The 20,030-nt window shown below is 42.4% G+C and overlaps 1 protein-coding gene across 2 annotated transcripts; it reads left to right on the top strand.

The window, feature by feature from the left end:
- The first annotated feature begins 90 nt into the window (after positions 1-90).
- On the top strand, positions 91-19,653 carry CANX (calnexin). Of its 2 annotated transcripts, none has more exons than XM_064724863.1 (15): positions 91-172; positions 7,741-7,929; positions 8,388-8,461; positions 8,973-9,031; positions 9,263-9,404; positions 10,710-10,791; positions 11,908-12,100; positions 12,991-13,180; positions 13,464-13,577; positions 14,048-14,204; positions 14,517-14,732; positions 15,154-15,273; positions 15,378-15,516; positions 15,686-15,774; positions 16,358-19,653. In XM_064724863.1, the coding sequence occupies exons 2-15, from the start codon at positions 7,744-7,746 to the stop codon at positions 16,409-16,411; spliced, it is 1,815 nt and encodes a 604-aa protein (XP_064580933.1). In that variant the 5' UTR covers positions 91-172; positions 7,741-7,743; the 3' UTR covers positions 16,412-19,653. The 2 variants fall into 2 exon arrangements, with proteins under 2 accessions (XP_064580933.1, XP_064580934.1); XM_064724864.1 differs by having other exon boundaries at positions 114-133.
- Positions 19,654-20,030: the final 377 nt, after the last annotated feature.

Genomic DNA, 20,030 nt, shown 5'->3' with positions numbered 1-20,030 from the left:
GCAAATCTGATGGCTGGGCGGGCGGACGGGCGCCCTGCGCGCCAATGGCAGAGGCTGAGCGCCGTGAGGCGGGGGTGGGGCTGGCGCGCGGCAGATAGGCGGGCGGCGGCGGGCGCGCGGGCACGTGACGGAGGTGAGGGGAGCCCGGCGGCGGTGGCCGGGGCGGCGGAGGGTGAGTGTGTCCGTCTGTCCGTCCGTTCCCTCCCTCACAGCCGCTGCGGCTCCGGAACATCGGGGCGGGGGAGCGGGGAATGGACCCGCCCGCGGCGTGAGGCGGTGGGGGATCCTGGCCTGTCGTGGGGCGTGCGGCGGGGCGCTGCTGGGCCCTGGGGGGTGGGCGGCCCGTGCGTGCTCCCGGCCCCATGCCGGGGGTGGGAGGAGGCGGGGACCCCCCGGAGCCGGGGCGGGAGGGACGGCCCGGGGAGGCCCCTGAGGCCGGGGGCGGGCGCGGGGCTGCGGCGGTGGCGCCGGGTCCCGCCCGGCACCCGCAGGGCTCGGAGCGGCCTGGGGGGAGCGGCGGCTCTTCTGGTAAGTTCTGGGAGCGCCGCTCCGGGCGCCGGGGCCGCGTGGTGGGACCGGGAGGGTTTAGGTTTTATCTGGCTACGTGTTCCATGTCGGAAATAATCTGGAACGTGCTCCCCGTGAAGCTCCGCAAAGGGCGGTCGGGGGTGGGTGCGGAGCACGGCGTGGGCCTGGCTGGGGCTGTGCGAGGGGAAGGAGAAGCCTCTGGAAGGGGGGAGCTCATGGCGCGGAGCTGGAGTCCCAACAGGTGAAGTGCAGGCGAGGAATCTGCAGCAGGAAGACCTGAGAATTTAAAGGAATCGAAATGCCTGCTTTGATTTTTGACCCCCAAATATCGTTCGCGTTGGGTGTCTTTAAAATAGTGTATAAATGACATCTCACTTCTCATTTCTGGCTGAAGATTGTGTTGTGTGCTTTTAAAATAAAAAAAGCCCCCACATCTTTGAATTAAAGCATGTACAGTTCACTGCTTTCTTATCTGTACTGATTTTGAAGTGTGAACTTTCACATTCAGGTTTCTGATTCAGAACTTTCTAGGCTACAGAAAGAGAAATGCTGCAGGTGATTTGGCTGTGAGGGGAAATGGACATGTAGTAATGGCAGTAGTAATGGTGAAGGTCCAGACCTCAAGATGGTCAATGTTAACATAATTAATGCTGCAGAGCTTCTGCAGATCATCGTGGAAAACTCTTTCTGGAACTTATTTAGAGTATGTTAGATGTCTGAATACTGGTCTCTAGGCACGTAATGTATTTCTAAATGTAGTGTGTTGACTTCACGTTGTCAAGTAAGCATGGTTATCACATGGGTTTTATGGGGCAGTCTTGCACGTTGTGATTTTGGTTGTTGCTAAAGTACTGCAAAGAGATAGCAGAACTATAATAATGTATGAGCTAATGCAGATAAAATAATGGTTAAATATAGGTTGGTGTATATATTACTCTACGTTCACACTGAGGTGCCTGACTTCAAAGACCACTTTATTCTTAATTCGGCTGTATTTGATGGGCTTATGCAAAACATTTAATTAAACTGGGAAAAGGTCCGAGTAAAACTTGGTGTTTGTATTAACTTCTAGTATTTCTAGTTTAAAAAAACATTATGAAGAAGATACTTGTGTATCTTTTTGGGAGCAACTGCCCTCCTAGAAAGGGAATCTAGTGTAAAATAGTAAGAAAGTTTTGAAATTCCATCAGTTTACCCTCTCATGTGGTGTGCTGTAACACTTTCCCCTGAGTAAATGAATAAATCCTTTACAGAGAATGCACTGAGACTTGTCCTTAGCTCCATCTTTTACTTCTTTTTCTGGCCTTTGATTTTCTGCTTCTGGTAGTAATCATGGTGGCAGCCTGTTCTTGCTGGAACCAGTTCTGTAGCAGGGCAAACTTGCATTGATTTCTAGGTGTGATGGTCTCAAAGATCTTGGGGTCCCTCCAGATCTGCCCCCACTAATATAATTTTCCCAGCAGCCCATCTGTTTTATGAGGTCAAAAAGCCTCATGGTTCTGTCTTACCCTCCAAGGACTTGCAGTTCTGCAGGAAGGATATCTGTGCTGACAAACAGTATCTGCTTTTTGCTTCTGTACTGGATCTGCACTGTTGTACATTATTTTTAGAAACTGGCATATTTGAAATGCCTATTAAAAGCAAGCTTTGTTGCTGTCCCTTTTCACACCTAATCCCTTGCCTGGTTTGTGCTCTCTACAACCCAAACAGGAGGCAGCTTTTTTTGTGGGGATCCCCAAGAGAGGGATCTGGCTAATCCTTTCCAGGAGACTTCTTCCTCATGTAGAAATATATCCCAGCCACTCCTTACTGAAGGGAAGAAAAAAAAAAAAGGGGGGGGTGTAGGAAGGTATGGAGAGTTCTTGCCTCTCTTCTCTTGTTAGTAAGGTGGGTTTTCTTTAGCCTTGTCTGCTGTTCTTTGAGTTATGATGTTTAAGGCAGAATCTTCACAATACTGGAAGCTGTCCAGCTGAAAAACAGTATTTCAGAGGAAAGAGTGCTGTCTGCATTATGAGTTGCTGTATATACATGAACATAATTTTATTATATCCCCTTCAGAGGGGTGCTGAGGCACTGTACTGGCTGTTGAAATGACAATATTTGGCCACAGTTTTCAGCTTCACCGTGGTGTCCATCCCCCAAATCTGCCTACAGACAGATCAGGCAGGTGCAGGTCACAGACCTGCACTTGAAACTGTGGTATTGAGCTGGCTCTGCTGCCAACAGCTTTAGTTCCTCTGTCCTTGGCTACTTACTTTCACTGGTACTGCTACATCTCTTTTTGCTTTTGCTGCTGGCTTGGCCTGGGGTATTGATTCAGGGTTAAAATAACAGAAGGCAGAAGGACTTGGAGCCATCTTAAACCAGCGGCTGGTTCATCATGAGCCTGTGTAAACAGTTACCCTGGCACCGCAGAGGAGGCAGGATGTGCAGGGCAGAGGGATTGTGAGATGCAGAGGAGATTTCCTCTGCTCTTCAGTAGTTCTGACTCTAGGAAACCAGTGCACGGCCAAGTGGGGTAACTGAGCCTTTGCTCAAAACCACAGAACTCTCATTTGAGAGGGAAAATGTATATCTGTGTCTCAGCCTTTCTGTTCTTGTCTCTTTGCAATTATTTTTGTGTTGTGATGAATCGTCTTTATGTTGACTTGAAATGTTTCTTGCCCAGTTCTTGCCTTGCATGAGGCATTGTGCTTGTTTTCACTGGTGTGCTTCTGCTGTGAATGCCCCACTGGAACCCAGTGCTGGCAGCACAGGGCTTGGCCAGCGGGATTTGTGCTGCCTTTGCTTGAGTCACTCAGCTGAGACTTCAGGTACTGCTGAAAGAGAAACCACTGATGCTCATCCAGTTAAATTGCATAGGTGTTGTTTGTAGTAAGTGTCTTGTTTTCATAGGATCTATTCAGTCTGACTCTTTAATTATTTTTTTTAAAGAGCAAGTAGTAAACCAGATAGCCAGTAGCCATTCAAATGTAGTTATACATTCTGAAATATTCTGTATTGTGAACTGGCTTGATGAACCACTGAAATAGATTAGTAACCAAGGAGATGATTAAACTGGTTTTGCAGGCTCTGTTTGACCTGACAGGGGAGTTACTAAACAGTTTGTTCTGCAAGAATGATAACAGAGGGCTTGAGGATCCTTCCTATGGGCAATTTCACTCTCTTCCAGGGGACATGTATGCTAGGGAGAATAGTGACAACTGTCTGTTGTATGAGTGCTTCCAGTGTTGTACCAATAATAAAGGAGAACTTTCTCCTTTATGCCCAGAAAAAGGGGAATTCTAAATAAAAATTAATCTTTGAAGATACATGACTCTCTTGAAAGCCTTGAACTGTAGCAATCACTTAATCCTTTATGGTAGGAGTTGTGCTTTTGGGGTAAGATCCTGATTCTGTTTCTGAATCTCACTCCAATTTAGTTTTGATTTTACTTTGTGAAAAAGTAAAGTCTGTAGTACAGCTGTTGGAGGAGACTCTTTCCAGCACTCTGCTATAGATCTTACAAATACTGGGGTGAAATGTTTCAGCCTTTTGGCTCCCAGGTGCTCAAATGTCAGCTCAGAAGTTTTCTGGGGTAGAAGCTGGCCCTGGTGTGTGCAGAGAGAACAAGTCATCTGTAGCACTGACAGTCTCAAACTCTGGGATTGCAGTAGCTTCCCCTTCAATCTCAGTGCTGTGCCAATGTCTGCAAGTGACTGAAGACTCTCTTTTTAAAAAGTACATGGAGTTATCTCTGACTTGAGGCGTTGTTATGGTGAAAGTGATGGTTACCCTGAAGTAGAATGGAGACGTCAGAAGCTCTCACCTGTTATGAAAGTGTTCCTTTGTTAATGGCTTTTGGCAATTGCATGATCAGAAATACACCAACCTGCAGAAGTGCTGCACAGTTTAACCTGAAGAAGGGAGGTGCAGGCAGAGCAAAAAATGGCCAAGGATGGTAATTGCTTGGAAATTTAAGGAAGAAGTCAGATCATAATAGAGTAGGTGAGAGTGTCTGTAGGTTAGACTATGAGGTGGCCAACTGAACACCTGTAGTTGCCAGCAACTTAAAGTCCTACTGAAAAATTGATTTATGCCTGTTTTGTGTAAAACCTGAGTTGTATCTCTCCCCCTCCCTTCCTCTTCTATTTAGGAATAACCTAATTTACTAGGGCATAATTGTGTTTATGTTGTGTCCCTAAGGATTGTGTAAAGTGAATTTGAATTTTTTTCCTGTAGCAGTACATCCATTATGGGTAGAAATAGCTTTTTAAATGTCGAAATTGTGTGCCTCACTTAAATTGCTCTTCTGAGAACATAGTGCCTTTTTTCCTATAATTTAGCCAGCTTTTTATATTGTTTCAGGTTAAACAGAATAAGGAATTTGGCATTATAACTGGCAGGTTGCAGAAGAAGCTACCAGCCTGTACTCAAGGTATATGAATGGTAGCTTATGTTGAATTTGGGACTGATTTAATGTGTAGGAAATGTCCTGAGGAGCTTTCTGCAGGGATATAAACTTGTGCAACTGCTTGCCAATGATTGTAAAGAGGTAAGGACATGAAACTGGATTAGCTTCTCTTCAGACTTTTTAGCTTTTTTTTTTTTTTTTGGTGAGGGGTGATGAAGCTTCCTTGGTAACTTGACCATGAAATACTTCCTTGAAATAAATGAGGTTCAGCAAGGCCTCCAGTTCAGACAGAGCATGAGCTGCTCAGTGTGGCAGGGCAGATACCTGTGGCTGTGCCAGGAGCACACACGTGCAGCAGCATTCTGCTGGCTGCTTTCACTAAGATGCTTTGACAGAAGAATTTCTGAGGCCACGTGCCTTTGCCACTTGGGTGTGAGCATTTACCAAAGTCCATTTGCTGCTGACAAATCATTTCAAAGGGTTGTAGTTGAGGTGGGATTGTGAAGTAGGTAATTATTACATATGGAGTCAGTACTGGCAGGAAAGTTGTGGGGGATGATTTAATTCCTTCATCAAAACTTTCGTGCTGGTTGGCTACTGGTGAGATTATTTAAAGGATTACTTGCATGCTAAACTGTTAATACCCTTTGCACAAGGTTGGGAGGAGGGGTGCAGAAACTCCTTCCTTTTAGGAAAGAATTGGCTCATTTTTAACTTTGGTATATTTTTAAGATTAACTTTGTCATATCACTTTCCAAATTATGACATGCTCATTCTATCTGCATAGTATTATTTGAAAGCAGTTATAAAACTGTATTATCTTCCTGAATTTAGTTCTATTTTAAAAATATTTAGTGAAGCCCTATTGGTAAGGTAAGACACAATGAAACCCTTTGCATGGAATGGTGTTTTTGTGCCATTTCATCCATGGTTGCTTCAGTCACACGGGGCACATGCAGAGTTCTAAAGATCACTTTTTCAGATGAAGCTTCAGGCTCTTGTTTCTGTATTGCTCTTATGCTGCTGGATATGAGTTTATTCAAAGAACACATTATCTGTGCAAGAAGAATTTGCAGCTCCAAGGGTACTGATGTCTGCTTGACCCTTTTCAGTCCTTGGTTTTGTGTTGTGGCTCTCACACTAATAAGAGCTGTTTTGAGGTCTGAAACTATTTTCAGTTTTGGCTGTACACTGTGCATTAAGCAAACAAGCTTTGCTCATATATAACAGCCCTTGGAAGTTTTTGTCAGCTATTCCTTCTGGAATGATTGTCCTTTTGGCTCAGAGGTGTTTGGGTGCAGTTGCCTGAACTGAGTGGGGGAGGTCTCTGCACATGCATTTGGACCATAATCCTCAAGGCCATCACTATTGTTGGAAAACTGGCTGCAATTGCTGTTCCTGTAGTGACAAGCTGGACATGACCTCAGCTCAAGTCTTTAAAATACAATTTTGTTGTAGTTATAAAACCACAGGTATAAAGTATTTAAATCCTCTCTGTCAATAGCAGTAAGTTAAAGAATAATCTAAGAATGGTAGATCTAGTATGCAGTGTAGTCTTGGAAAATTGGATAATGCTGATAAGCTTTTGAGAGTGTGAACTCTTTTAGTTGCCTAAACGTGCATTGGAAAGTTGAAAGTTTGTTTCCTAGCATGATGTCAAACCCCTACAGGCACTGTTAACTCTGCTTGAGTTGTGTTTGAAAGTCTGCAGGGCTGCAGTGCAAGGTAGGAATGCAAGGGAAGGAGGGAGGGGATGTTTGGTTTTATGCTTGTTTTCAAAAAAAGTTCAGTCTCAGTTATACCTCTGGTTTTGGGAGGAAAATTTGGAGTGGGATTCAAAGGAGAAAAGATGAGCAAGGCACAGGTGGTTGTTGTGAGGGTTTTGGGCAGATAAAACTGAGCAGGATTCTGGGAATGTTGCCTTCTGTATCAACCTAAAGAGGCAGTGATCTTGTCGCTTTTCTAGGAGGAAAGTCAAATTGAAACCCATTTTACTTACAAGGTATTGTAAGCTACAGCTTGCCATTATCTATCCTGTTTTAGGTGTGACAATGTGCTGAGCACCTTATGAATTAGTTTAGGTGTGATATTTTAATTCTGTAAGACTCCAGTTAACAGCTACTCTTTCCTTGGTCATCTTGTTAAATTAGAGATTGAGAGAAGGGAATTGAATCAAGTGGAAGTTTCCAGGAGCTTTAACTGCTTGTAGGCATCTGCCAGTAGTAGCAATGACTGTTGGCAGTAATTCTACAATAAAACCTGGGGAAGGGGTTTGATTATTGAAAACACCAGAGCTCTGCATTTAAAAGGATAAAAAATATATTGAACAGGAGATGAAGATTGAGTACTCTGAAAAATTACTATTTTTGAATAAAATAGAGAATTTTATTCCAATTTCTGGACTGAATGGAAGCTTGAGTTCCTGCATGGTGCATTTAAAGTCCTTCATAAGCATGAAATGGATTTTCTTTTTAGGCTTTTACAGCCACATATGTTATGGTGTCATGTGTGTGTCTGCTGTCCTGCTTGTGGGCTGTGACAGTGTAAGAGCAAAATTATGACACTTCTGCATGATCTGCAGAACGTGTACATGTGGTTCTCCACTGAGTTAATATCTGTTTGATATTAAATACTTAGCTTTATGTTGTGTTCTTTCCCAGCTTTTAGAGCTGTCTCAGGCAGATGTTGTAAATAACAGAGCTGGAGAGAGAAGTTTGCACTTCACCTGTTGCCTTGGATGCTCTGATTTGTACTGAGAAGCCTCGTGTGGCTCTGTGTGCAGCGCTGGCTTCACCACTCTGCTTGTCCTGTTTATTCAGAACATGGAGCTGAAATGGCTGCTGTGTGTGACCCTGCTGGCCCTCGGCATCCTTGCTCTCCAGGCACATGATACAGATGAAGACAATGATGCTGATGATGTAGTTGATATTGAGGATGACTTGGATGATGGTATTGAGGATGTAGAAGAGTCAAAGTCTGAAACAAGCAGTGCTCCTCCAGCTCCAAAGGTTTGACATAGAATTCCTTTAAACAATTGAATTAGTGCTTGTGTTTTGGTTAATGGGAGTCTGATCAGAGTTGTCTTTATTTTCTTAGCCTGTTGTAATGTTAAAAAGATGTTATCTAGGAGTAGGGCTTGGAATTAAGGTTGGCTGCTTTGTTCCTGTTTTCATGTCCCTCATGTTCTTCCAGAAAACTTACATCACGGATTTCAAGGATACATCTGAGTATCAGGAGTCATTGCTAAAATTTCCAGTTAGGTATATACTTGAGGTTTTGTTGCAGACAAGAGCACAACAACTTGGCACAGGCAGCAATATTTATGTAATTTCTGTGTTTATGCTTCAAGAATGTCCAGGTGAGCTGTACTTGAATGTAGGAGGGAGTGTGAGCTTTACATGCCTGTATTTCTGTAGAATAAAGAATGTGTCTTGAAAGATGCATAAATGCCTCCCTTTTCCAATAGGTTACTTACAGGCCCCCTGTCCCAACTGGTGAAGTGTATTTTGTGGAATCTTTTGATAAAGGAACTCTGGATGGGTGAGTAGAATCTGAAGGATGATTTGGTACAGCAAATAGTGTAAAATGTTGGTGGAAGGCAATGAAACCCTCCCTGCAGAACTTGTACTGTTCAAAACTAAATCAAAGGGCCCCTGTTCAGTTGGGCTTAGAGTAATGACTTTTTGAGGCTAGATATTCAGGTGCTGAGTTAAACCAGTATTTCCTTAAGTTCTAGTAATAAAGGGGAGGTGAGGCCATTACATGTGGCTTTTTTACTTTCCTGGGGTGATGTGAGGATGGTAAGGTGCTACTTCTGTGGGGGCTTTCTTTGTTTTTTACAGGAGTGAGGTACTTGCTCATGAGACCATGGTCCTACCTTGGGCTGGGAAGTAGCAAACATAGAAAAGTTTGTGGGCTTGGAAACAAAACTCTTCAGGGGATCAAGATTCTGGGGTGTAGTCATGAGACAGCAAGGGCTACCTTATCTTAAGGGCAGGATTTTAGTGTGTGATTTTTACAGTTTTCTAACCATTGAGTGTCTGTCTTCTAGGTGGGTCCTTTCCAGAGCCAAGAAAGATGATACAGATGATGAGATTGCCAAATATGATGGTGAGTCCAACCCAGGTTTTGAATGATAAATGTTTCTGATGCTGTTTGTCATGTATGAAAAAGAGGTGCAAGTCTTTCTTTGCTGTTACTCAGCTAAAATTATATTCACTGAAGAAAATGAGAGGGATGTTTATATACCTGGCTAATAATATAAAATGTAGTTCTAATTTAAAGAAAATATCAATTCAGAAATTTTAAGATAAATGAGTGTTTGATCAATTTCCTCCCCAGGTAAGTGGGAAGTCCAAGACATGAAGGAAACAAAGCTTCCAGGAGACAAAGGGCTGGTAATGGTTACCAGAGCCAAGCATCATGCAATTTCCTCCAGACTTTCCAAGCCATTTGTGTTTGATACCAAACCCCTTATTATACAGTAAGTAAAGAATAATTTGATGTTCTGTTGATTCCAGGGTGACATGATAGCAAGCTGAGGTTAATTCCATAACTGAGCTTTTGTTGACTGGGGCTCTAGATGACACCAGATGTTGTAACATATTATTACACTGTTTTGAGTAAGAGTAAAATAGTAACCCAGCTTCCCAAAGTGGGGAGTTTGTAGCTGCATGGGTCCTTCTGAAGGCTGGAAAAGGAAGAAGTCTCTGCAAACTAGTCTTGGTAACCTGTCTTGTGGCTTCAGTTGACTTGATTTAATTGTGGTAACAAGGTCAGGCAACTGACTTTTGTACTGCTAATTGTGGAAGTCCTTGTCCTTTTGAAAGAATGCTGGCCTGTAAGTAGGTCAGGGCACTTTCTTCTACAGTAAACTGCCCCCTGTTTCTGAGGAGAAGTGGACAGAGGGGTAAAGATGCATTTGTTTCCTCCTTCCTGTGTCTTAGTTCATTTGCCATGGAAGATGAACACCTTACATAGGTCACAACTGTTGCAGAAGAATCTACTTGCATGTATCTTAGACTAACAAGTCAGGGGAAAAACATAATTCAGTGAGAACAGTTGAGTTGTGCACTATTAGTGATGTTATCAATTTTAAACAAAGAGTAAATTAATTTGTATTTGCACAAGATAATGAATTGGTCACTTTGCTTTGCACTGTTTAGTTTTGGCTCAAAATACTAGGCTAAAAATAAAGCCCAGTGGTCATCCACTCCAGCTGCTGGCATTGTGAGAGGATCAAGCTTACTTAGCTTATTCCTGACAGAGATGTTTTGCCTTTTTCAGGCTCCTTGGCATCCCTAAATACTGTTGTATGCTTATAACCCTAAAGGGCTTCTCCTAAAATCCAGTTGTTTTTGCTTTGTAGTCCTGCAAACTGAGTTGTCTGTCTACTGTAGTAGTTGTTGGGAAAATAATTGGTTTGCCTCAGTCCCCGTTGAAGTGTCATATACTGGAAAGCTTTTTCTTCTTCCTCTCTACTTCTAGGTCATTATTGTTTAGGCCAGCACTCAATTTCTTTAATCTCTTCTGTCAGGTTATTTCTTATAAATCCTCAATTTTTAAACTGTTTCTCAGGCTCTTGTGAATATTCTCTTAGTCCTTTTTTCTATCTGTATCTATATGATGGTATCTTTAATATTCACTGGAGAAATGATTTAAAGCAAACAACAACAAAACAGTGTTACTGTTAATTTGTACTGACAAAATTGTAATTGTGTATTGCAAAAATAATTTTTCCTCATGTATAACATGTGCTCTCCCCTCTTCTATCCAAAACTAAAATTAGGTATGAAGTAAACTTCCAAAATGGAATAGAGTGTGGTGGGGCCTATGTGAAATTGCTTTCAAAAACCCCTGAGCTGAACCTGGTGAGTAATGCTCCTACTTTTGGGTATTAGCTGGGAAAGAACTTGAAGTTTTTTCACTTTGCTTCTTTCTGAAGAAACCTTTTTAGTGAAGGCAGTGGGGCCTGATTGCCCAAGTACTTTGCACTCAGCATTTTCCAGTGCTTTCAGTTGGAGAGGATAAGTACTGAAATGTGACGGCCTCTTGAGTGCAAACTGAAGTTCCCTAATAGCTGAGCAGTTGTAGACCTTTGCCAAACTCTGCAGTGCCTCAGCTTTCCCTGGGTTCTAGAATGAAAAAGGAGGTGCTTGGGAGAGTGGCCAGCTCCTAAGGCCCAAGGGCTGCATTTTCTCCTCTCACTGAAGTGGTTTAGCCTGTTCAGACGAAGCTGAACTGCTGGGTAACCTTGTGTGGGCTCTTCTAGCCTATGGGTTTACTTTAGCCATTTTCCTTTTGTGACTTGTTATCCATCCTTCTTTTTTGTGCAGTCTCATTGGAGTTGTATTATTAATACAATTTCCAAACTATTAAAAAATCTCCAAAACAACCACAAACACCCAGAACACAGCTTGGCTGCCTAATCAGTTTCATGTGTGCATTGAATTTTCAGATAACGTTAGCAAGAACAAATGGACTTGCAGAGTTCAATGATGATTATATCCAGTTAGAGCATAGACTGAGGTATACCCCAGTTCATAAGTGTACACTAAATGCAACTTGGCTTCACTTTTAGTGCTGCTTATCACTTGGTGTGAGAGGAACTCAGTGGCCTTGCTAGCCTTTCATTACTGCCAGTAGCTGATACTTGTAATTAATAACTTAAAATATTTTGTTGTAATGTAGAGATATACTTAAACATCGTGGGTGTCACACTAATATTTTGGATAACACCTGAGTAGCTGGTGTTTTCCACGTGGAAAGTGGAGCCCAAAGGTGCAAAATTAAATAGCTGGGATAGTTCTTAGCACATAATTTTTTTCTGGAGGCTTATATGAGGAACATAAGATTTAGTGTGGAGACTTCATGAGTTTGATATTCACATTGCAGAATAGTTTTTAATGAATTGGGAATTCTTATGCCAGACAATGACTGAAGTTGTATTTCAAGATAATGCAGGGAGTTATTGTGCTGTTTTATAGGATCAGTTCCATGACAAAACTCCATATACAATAATGTTTGGCCCTGACAAATGTGGAGAGGACTATAAATTGCACTTCATCTTCCGGCACAAAAACCCAAAGACTGGCAAATACGAGGAAAAGCACGCAAAGCGCCCAGATGCAGATCTGAAGACTTACTTCACTGATAAGAAGACTCATCTTTATACTCTAGGTATGGTGACTGCTGACTGTGTATATTAATAATTACTGCATCTTCTTCACCAGAAGCTCAAAGTGAGCCAGATGAACAGGTGAATATTTGTCCCAATGCACCATACAACTAAAAACTGCTTGAAAGCTTTAAATGCAAAAACTGACTGTCGGTGCAAAGGTTGATTTCATCCTTCCAGGAAGTCTTGATTCATGTAAGAAAGGTCATGCAACTTAGTACTTAAAGGAGAACTGAATTTCAGGGCAGTTGTAAGTAACTTGAACTAAGTATGTTTGTAATAACTATCAGCGTGTATACACTGCCTGAATGCTGCCTCTGGGTAACATGGGGTATGCTAAGCTTTAGCTGTGGAGACATCATAGTTTGTTTTAGTTTTGTTTGTATTTTTTTCTGCATCCATGTACCAGACAAACTCAGGAGTTCTTGAAATAGTGTCTAGTATATTAGCTATCATCAAAATCTTTCAGGAAGTACTTAGGAGTGTCTCTGTCTTTTCCTACTACAGAGACAGCAGTAGATAAAGAAGTGAGATTAAAATCCTCTAAGTCAGTAGTAGGAGGTCTTAGTCTGGAGTAGAATGTGAGTATATACATTGTTACTACTAAAGCAATATTTCCTGTGCCAAAGTCAACTTGTTGTGGTAACTGCTAAATCACTTTACAAAGCTCCATGCTTTTAACACATGTAGGACTCCTGCCAGGAGTCTGCCTTCTCACAGGGTGAGATGTGGTGCATCATCAGTAGTTGTACTTTGGTGTAAGGAGAACGGTTCTTAGCAGTTCTTTAAAGCAGTTGATGGGTAGGTGGTAGCTTGGGTTGTACAGTGATGCTTTATGACTCATGCTTTGTGTAGTACATGCAATGACTACATCAACTTTTTTTCCTTACAGTCTTGAATCCTGACAATAGTTTTGAGATACTGGTTGATCAAACAGTTGTCAACAGTGGGAATTTGCTGAATGATATGTCACCTCCTGTGAATCCACCCCGAGAGATTGAGGACCCAAATGACCAGAAGCCTGAGGACTGGGATGAGAGACCAAAAATCCCAGACCCAGATGCTGTTAAACCAGATGACTGGTAAGGGGTGTTGGAAGGGTGGAATTGAGAGAATCCTTAGCCCCATAATTTTGTCTTGATCAAAATTAGTAGTAGTACTTTGCAGCTGGCACCTTGATATGCCATGAGGCACATGTGTTAGGATTGCAAGGCAATTCCTTTCTGAAATCCTGGAGTGACCCTGACAGAAGGGAAGGTGGCTGGCTGTCTAGAGCAGTGGGCTGGTTCAAAGTCTGTAGAATTGTGCCTTGAGCTTAAGAACTTGTGTGTTGTCTGTGCTAACACATAATGCTCTGCCCTCAAGGGATGAGGATGCTCCTGCAAAGATCGCAGATGAAAATGCTGTGAAACCAGAGGGCTGGCTGGATGATGAGCCAGAATATGTAGCAGACCCTGATGCTGAGAAACCTGAAGATTGGTAAGTTTGCTACCTCTTGCAAATGGCAGCAATTATTTCATGACTTTGGTACTGACATTTGCAGTTCATTATTGCTTGCTGATGAAGTTGCTGTTCAGGCTGTTTTTCTCCAAAAGTAGAAGGCAGTGGTCTGAGGACTCATGTTCAGCATTCACCTCTGCGTTTTTCAACTCCTCTGTGACTGTAAGCAGAACAGGGCAGGGATGTTTACCTTGAAGTAGAACCTGCTTGGAAGGGGCAGTGGGGGAGGCTGTGGTCAGGGACTGGCTTTTGGTGATCTTCTGTGCTTCACAGTTAGTCTTTGAAACCCTTGTTCCTTCTGCAGTATATTTATCTACAGACTTATGCTATGCAAAGTTTCAGTGTCTTCATTTAGCAGTAGGAATTTAGATTTTCCCAGAAATCAGACATTGAGTCGTATTCTGTATGAAGGCAAGGGGTGGATTTCAAAACTGAGTTTGCCTTTTCAGGGATGAAGATATGGATGGTGAATGGGAGGCACCTCAGATTGCAAATCCTAAATGTGAGACAGCTCCTGGCTGTGGTACCTGGCAGCGCCCAATGATTGACAATCCAAACTACAAAGGCAAATGGAAGCCTCCTATGATTGATAACGTGAACTATCAGGTTTGTGTTTTCATTGCTTAAGCTGGTGGCCAATAAAGCATCTCTCTCACAAAAACCAGAATGATTTAGTTTCAGCAGATGTAATTAGAAATTCAAGTGCAGTCACTATTGTGCTGTGTTTCAAGTGGACAGATTCGAAGTGCTTTCTTGCCAGGCATCACTTCTTTGTATTGATTCCCAAAGACTGATGTGTTGCACCTGTAGATGTTGTAATTAAGTGCAATGGATTGTTACATCTCTCCATTCATAATGAGCTGAAAACGAAAATTTGTCTTCTAGTAGATGAGGCTGAATGTGTTTTGTCTTTTCTAGGGTATATGGAAACCTAGAAAGATCCCAAACCCAGACTTTTTTGAAGACTTGGAGCCTTTCAAGATGACTCCTGTCAGTGCTGTGGGACTTGAGTTATGGTCCATGACATCTGACATCTTTTTTGACAACTTTATTATCTGTACTGAGAGAGCTGTGGCTGATGATTGGGCCAGTGATGGATGGGGACTGAAAAAAGCAGCTGATGGTGCTGCAGAGGTGAGAGAGGAAGGTTTAATTGTGTGCTGTGCAGTGGAACAGTAGAAGCACCTCTGCTGTTCTGTCTCAGCCTTTGTCAATATAACCTGTATGTGCTAAGGCTGAGGGTTTTGCCAAACAGGTGGGAGCCTCAATTAATAATTACAGTGTGTTAATGGTTGCTATAAGTAACTAAGAGTACTCACTGCTCTCTTCTGAGATTTTGCTCTGATATTTGGACTGTTTAGCCTAATTATTCATTTGTAAGCTATTGGAAAAGTACTTGTGCAGGTTAGCTTGATTTTTTTTTTTCTTTTTTTTTTTTAAGGTCTGAAATACAATGTTTAAAGTTGCAAAAAGCCTATTTGAAAATGTTGTAGCTTAAATTGAGCTGCCAGCTTGCTGTATGAGGTGGAATTTGACAGTTCTTTTGGTCTTACAGCCTGGTGTTGTGGGCCAGATGATGGCAGCTGCTGAAGAGCGTCCCTGGCTTTGGGTAGTCTACATCCTCACTGTGGCTTTGCCAGTGTTCCTCGTTGTCCTTTTCTGCTGTTCTGGAAAGGTAAATGCATTTCCTCTGATAATTAGCCTCAGGTTTAAAAGGACGTTCAGGAAAATGTGCCTGAATGTCACAAATAATGGCCTGGGTTTGTCATTGCCTTTCAGAAGCAGCCAAGTGCTGCAGAATACAAGAAGACTGATGCTCCTCAGCCTGATGTGGTGGATGATGAGAAAGAAGAAGAAAAAGATAAAGGAGAAAAAGAAGAGGAGGAGGAAGAGGAGGATGCAAATGATGAAAAGCTTGGTAGGTAAACTAGGTAATCTGAATGGTGTTCTCCCTGATAGAATAAACCAACAGGATTGGCAGATAAGAAATAAAACCAATGGTGAATTGAAGATTAGTCAGGAAGGAGAATGTTTTGGGTTTTTTTTTTTGTAATTTTAATTTTTTTTTTTTTCATTTTCCCTTGAAGAGAAGCAGAAAAGTGATGCTGATCTAGGAAGTGCTAGTCAAGAGGAAGAAGAAGAGGAGGAGGAGGAAGACAGGAAACCTGCATCAGAGGTAAGAGTGCCTAATCTTTGAAGGAAGCTTATGCATTTTCTTTCCTAGGTTGTGTAGAACAGGCCTTACTGCAGTGTTAAAAGTTAACCTGGCTCATGTGACCCTCCCTCCCAGTTCAGAACTTTAGAAAACCTAATCTCCCTGAAGAATAGGAATTGCTGTGGCTGACTTGAGCAGGCTTGGGCACCCTGCTAAAGGCACTGCTGTAGACCCTGCCTTGAGAGCTGCAGTGGGACTGCAGCTTCTTGAGGCAAAAGACTCACTCAGCTTCAAGTGCAGTCAGGATGTGACCTTGAGTGCTCTACACTGACACAATGACTCAAAAATGGGTGGAGTGTTGCTTGAAGTTAAAGGATTCTCCCAGCAGCAGAAGCTGTTGAGCGCTCCCAACAAATGTACATCCACTGAAAACAAATAATTTGCCTGTTTGCCACAAAGTACTTTAAGCAGTAGGTCCTTTCCAAAACTGAATTCTAATGTAAAAGTGAAAGTGGATTATTTTTCATAGATTTTCTCAAAATGGTTACGAAGGGTATATTTAGATTTTGTTTTATTGATGTTTACACAAATTACTTTCTTGCAGGAGGAGGAAACTGTGAATAGATCACCCAGAAACAGAAAGCCAAGGAAAGATTGAAAAAAGTCATAAGAACTTGATCTGTGATTTCTTTTTTTTTTTGTTGTTGTTTTCAAACATGGTTCTGGGAGAGGACCTTGGACACCTTACATTGAAACTTGGACAAACCTCAAGATTTCACCATCCACAGGTTCCAGTCACACGATCCAATGTAATGGAGTGTCTAGCAGTAAAATATTTGCAATCATCTGTTTTAAACAGCATCATTCCTGTAGAAAGAAAGCATTTAATATAATGGGCTGTGGATTTTGGAATGTAACATAACTAACCTTTTCATTTTTGGTTTTAAATATTCTTTTCTGTTCTTAAGTAGATTGGTAGAATTTTTCCAGTCTCAAACCTTGGCTTAATTTAATATATTAATTAGTGAAATATAACAATGAATCTTGAAAGTGCTAGGTGATAAAAATGCAGTTTTGTAACTAGTTTTTTTTACAAATATGTAAATTCCTAAATGCACCAGTGTCTTTATACCCCGAAAATTTGGTAATTGTTTGAAGAAAAGTTGTCAATGCATTTGACAACACCCCTGCCCTCAAAAGAAAAGACAGCTGGGGGGAGATGTATGGGGAAACCAATAGTGAAACTCTCTAATCAATCAACTTCATTCTTTTAGGGGGAGGGGGAGGAGGAAGAAGGGGTGGAAGGAAGGGGTTAGGCAGTCTAGAAAATATATGCATACTGTGCATGGCTAAAGCCCTGTTAAATGTTGACAAACGATCTAGGATTTGGAGTGGGTCATCTTAATGTGGCATTTAATCCTGCAGAGTTTGCAGACAACCAAGTTGATTTGTTCTTGAACTCTTTTTGTAGAGCTGGGGGTTGCTGGGGAGGTGTGGTTAGGCTACTTCCCCCTTTGCTCTCTGTTCAGCCACCGGTGTTTTCCTCTCTGTGACGATACAGCTCTTCCTGAGAGCAGCTTTGCCTCAGCTGCTGAAGCACTTCACGTTCAGCTCATTGTCAAACTCGATTTCATAGCTAGGCCTGCTCCTTTCCAGGGTCCAAACACTGAGTAGGACAGTGTCCCATATCCTCTCACTGTTGTCACTGTATGTCTGCTGTAGAAATGGGGGAGGTAGGCAGGTAGACAAGTTCAAGTGAGTATTTGTAAAAGAAAAAAAACCACAACCAAGATGTCAGTATTGTAGGTGGGGAAGGAGCATGTGGAATCTCTTAACTGGTATGTGAAACTGTTTTAAGTCCTTTTATTTGCTCTTCATGTAATAAGTGCATTCTAAATTATATTGTGAATGTTAGGAAATTCCAATTCCAGCTGAATAAATTTTTTTAAAGTGTTGAGTCTACCATACTACACTGTTTCAAACACCTTTTTTTTTTTTGTGGAATGCAGGTGAGCACTACAAGAGCATTACCTCTGAGAGTGAGATGGATGTAATTCATTACACTGTACCAAATATGTTTGCATTTGGATGTCTATGTAGATAAACTTTTGCCTTTGTTTAGAATGAAATTAAATGTCATGAAATTATTCTTCTTGCACTGAACTTAAACACTCCAGTGTTGTTTGGTCCTATGATAGGTATAGTGTGTGGAGTAGTTCCCAGGGGTTGTGGGGGGAAGAGTGTTCCAATTACCTTGCAAACAATCTAACCAATTACTAAAAGACTCTTGTTTTGGGTTTGTTTTGGTTTTTTTTTTTTTTTTTTTTGTAAAACACCTTTTGCTGCCTGTCCTTATGTTGTATCCCTTGGTTGTTGTGTTTGAAATATTAGTGATCACAAATGCATAGCAGGATTTCTTGATCTCTCTGCAGTGTACAAATAAACTATTGTAAGCAAGATACTGGAAGTAATTTCAGACTTCTGTTGGGAGCTATTGCATGTTTAGAATGCCTTTGCCTGTTGAACACCTGGTCAATACTGCTCCTTATTGCAAAAATAGCTTATACTCTGACATGGAAGATGTCATAGCTTAAGCATTGCTACTAGCTTGTTCTCAGGACTGTATTTTTATCAAGGAGCAGCTGCTATTTATGACTCTCAGTCCTTTGAGATGAAGTATATGTAAATGGTTTCAATTCAGCTAATGTTTTGAGCACAACATAAAAATTAATTAATCTAATGGTTTTTTATCTTAATATGCAAATTGCCTTAAACTCCCAAACAATCCCTGTGCATACATGTTCTTTCAAAAGCATCAAAAGTGAACTTGAGATCTGCTATCAGCTTTTAAATAGCATTATATTAAAGCTAATTGTAAATCTACATTTGCTTCTGCTAATTCTCCTGAAAAAGTCCTGTCTGCATGTTATGGCTTTTTTTGATACCATAGTGTATGCTTTAAATAATCACTACAATAAATGAAGACTTTCCAAAATGGATAGACAAGTTACTTTTTATCCTGTTTTCTGGCTTGGGTGCCTCAGTTTGACCTTAGCATTGCTCTAATTTTTAAAGTTCTTGGAGGAAAAATACAGCTACCTGCTTATCCTCAGTTCATAAAGCATAGCTGTGTTTTTTAGAGTAGTGAAACTCCACCTGGCTGTAACCTGTGAGCTGTGTTTGGAACTGTTACAGATCCTGGAAGGTGTTTTTGGGCCTTTTGTGCCTGTGCAGCCAAGGGTGGCAGCTCTGGACAAGGATGCTGAGCTGGAGGTGCTGTATCTGACGAGGGGGGAGTGTTGGGCTGAAATGGTGAATCAAAACAAAACCCCTGGGCTCTGACACACAAGGCAGGAGGGCAGAGAGCAGCTTTTCTGCTGGAGCCAGTGGTTGGTAGGGGCAGTGCTAGGTCAGGGTGCATCTAACCCACTAACCCCTGCCAGCAGCATCCCTGCGTGTGATCTCCCCTCGCTGCCTCCCTCAGTACTGATTGTCACAGCTTGAGGCTGTGGCCTCTACTCTGCTATGAATGTCTGGTTTTGAGATGGACTCCTGTGCCTGAGGAGGGTTTCTTGCAACCGCTTGTACATGTCCATGGTTTTTTCTTACCCCTTCCTTACTCCTCCCTCACAAACTCAGCTCCTCCACTGAGGAGGGTACAGATGTGGGGCTTGTGACTGCTCTGCTCAACCCAAACTGATGGTTAATACCCTTCTTGCCTCGTGGTTTGTGAAAGGGGTTTTTGGTTGATTGGGTTTTTGTTTTGGTTTCTTTTATTTTTTTTTTTTTAGTGTTGCTGGACACAACTACTGTGATTTCATGTCCATTTCAAACAGGTACTTGTAGAAGCAACTTGAAAATAAAAATGTAAAAACTAATCAATAAAGAAACTTAAATCTGGTTGGCTTTGTTTGTCTAATTAGCAAAGCTGGCTCAGCCCTCAGCAGGCTGAGGGTGCGGTGACCCGTGTCTCTCGCGGGTTTTGTCACTGCGGGGCCGAGCGGGTTCCGCAGCGGTGCCCGGGCCACGGGGCCGGGCCGGGCTCCGCTCCAGCGCCCGGGCTCCTGCCCGCCCCTCCCTGTCAATCACCCGCGGCCCCGCCTCCCGCCTCTTGATTGGCCGGGCTGTCGACGCTCCGCCCCTCCATACCTGTTCCTTTAAACCGCGCCGAGCACCGCCCCCAGCTCGCCTCCGCTGCTTAATTCGCGCCTCCGCGCTCTCCTATTGGCTGGGAGGGGCGTCGGTCACGGCTCGTGACGCGCCGCGCGCCGTGACGT

This window comes from Zonotrichia leucophrys, chromosome 13 (genome assembly GCF_028769735.1).
Source record: "Zonotrichia leucophrys gambelii isolate GWCS_2022_RI chromosome 13, RI_Zleu_2.0, whole genome shotgun sequence".
NCBI classification, from domain to species: Eukaryota; Metazoa; Chordata; class Aves; order Passeriformes; family Passerellidae; genus Zonotrichia; species Zonotrichia leucophrys.
Note: the sequence above shows the minus strand (reverse complement) of the source record. Positions and strands in the feature narration are given on the sequence as shown.

Excerpts from the sequence above, each read along its gene's own strand:
- CANX (XM_064724863.1), top strand. The coding sequence starts at position 7,744 with ATGGAGCTGAAATGGCTGCTGTGTGTGACCCTGCTGGCCCTCGGCATC. Across the intron at positions 9,405-10,709 it reads ACCAAACCCCTTATTATACA|GTATGAAGTAAACTTCCAAA; the intron begins GTAAGTAAAGAA and ends AACTAAAATTAG. Across the intron at positions 14,733-15,153 it reads CAGCTGATGGTGCTGCAGAG|CCTGGTGTTGTGGGCCAGAT; the intron begins GTGAGAGAGGAA and ends TTGGTCTTACAG.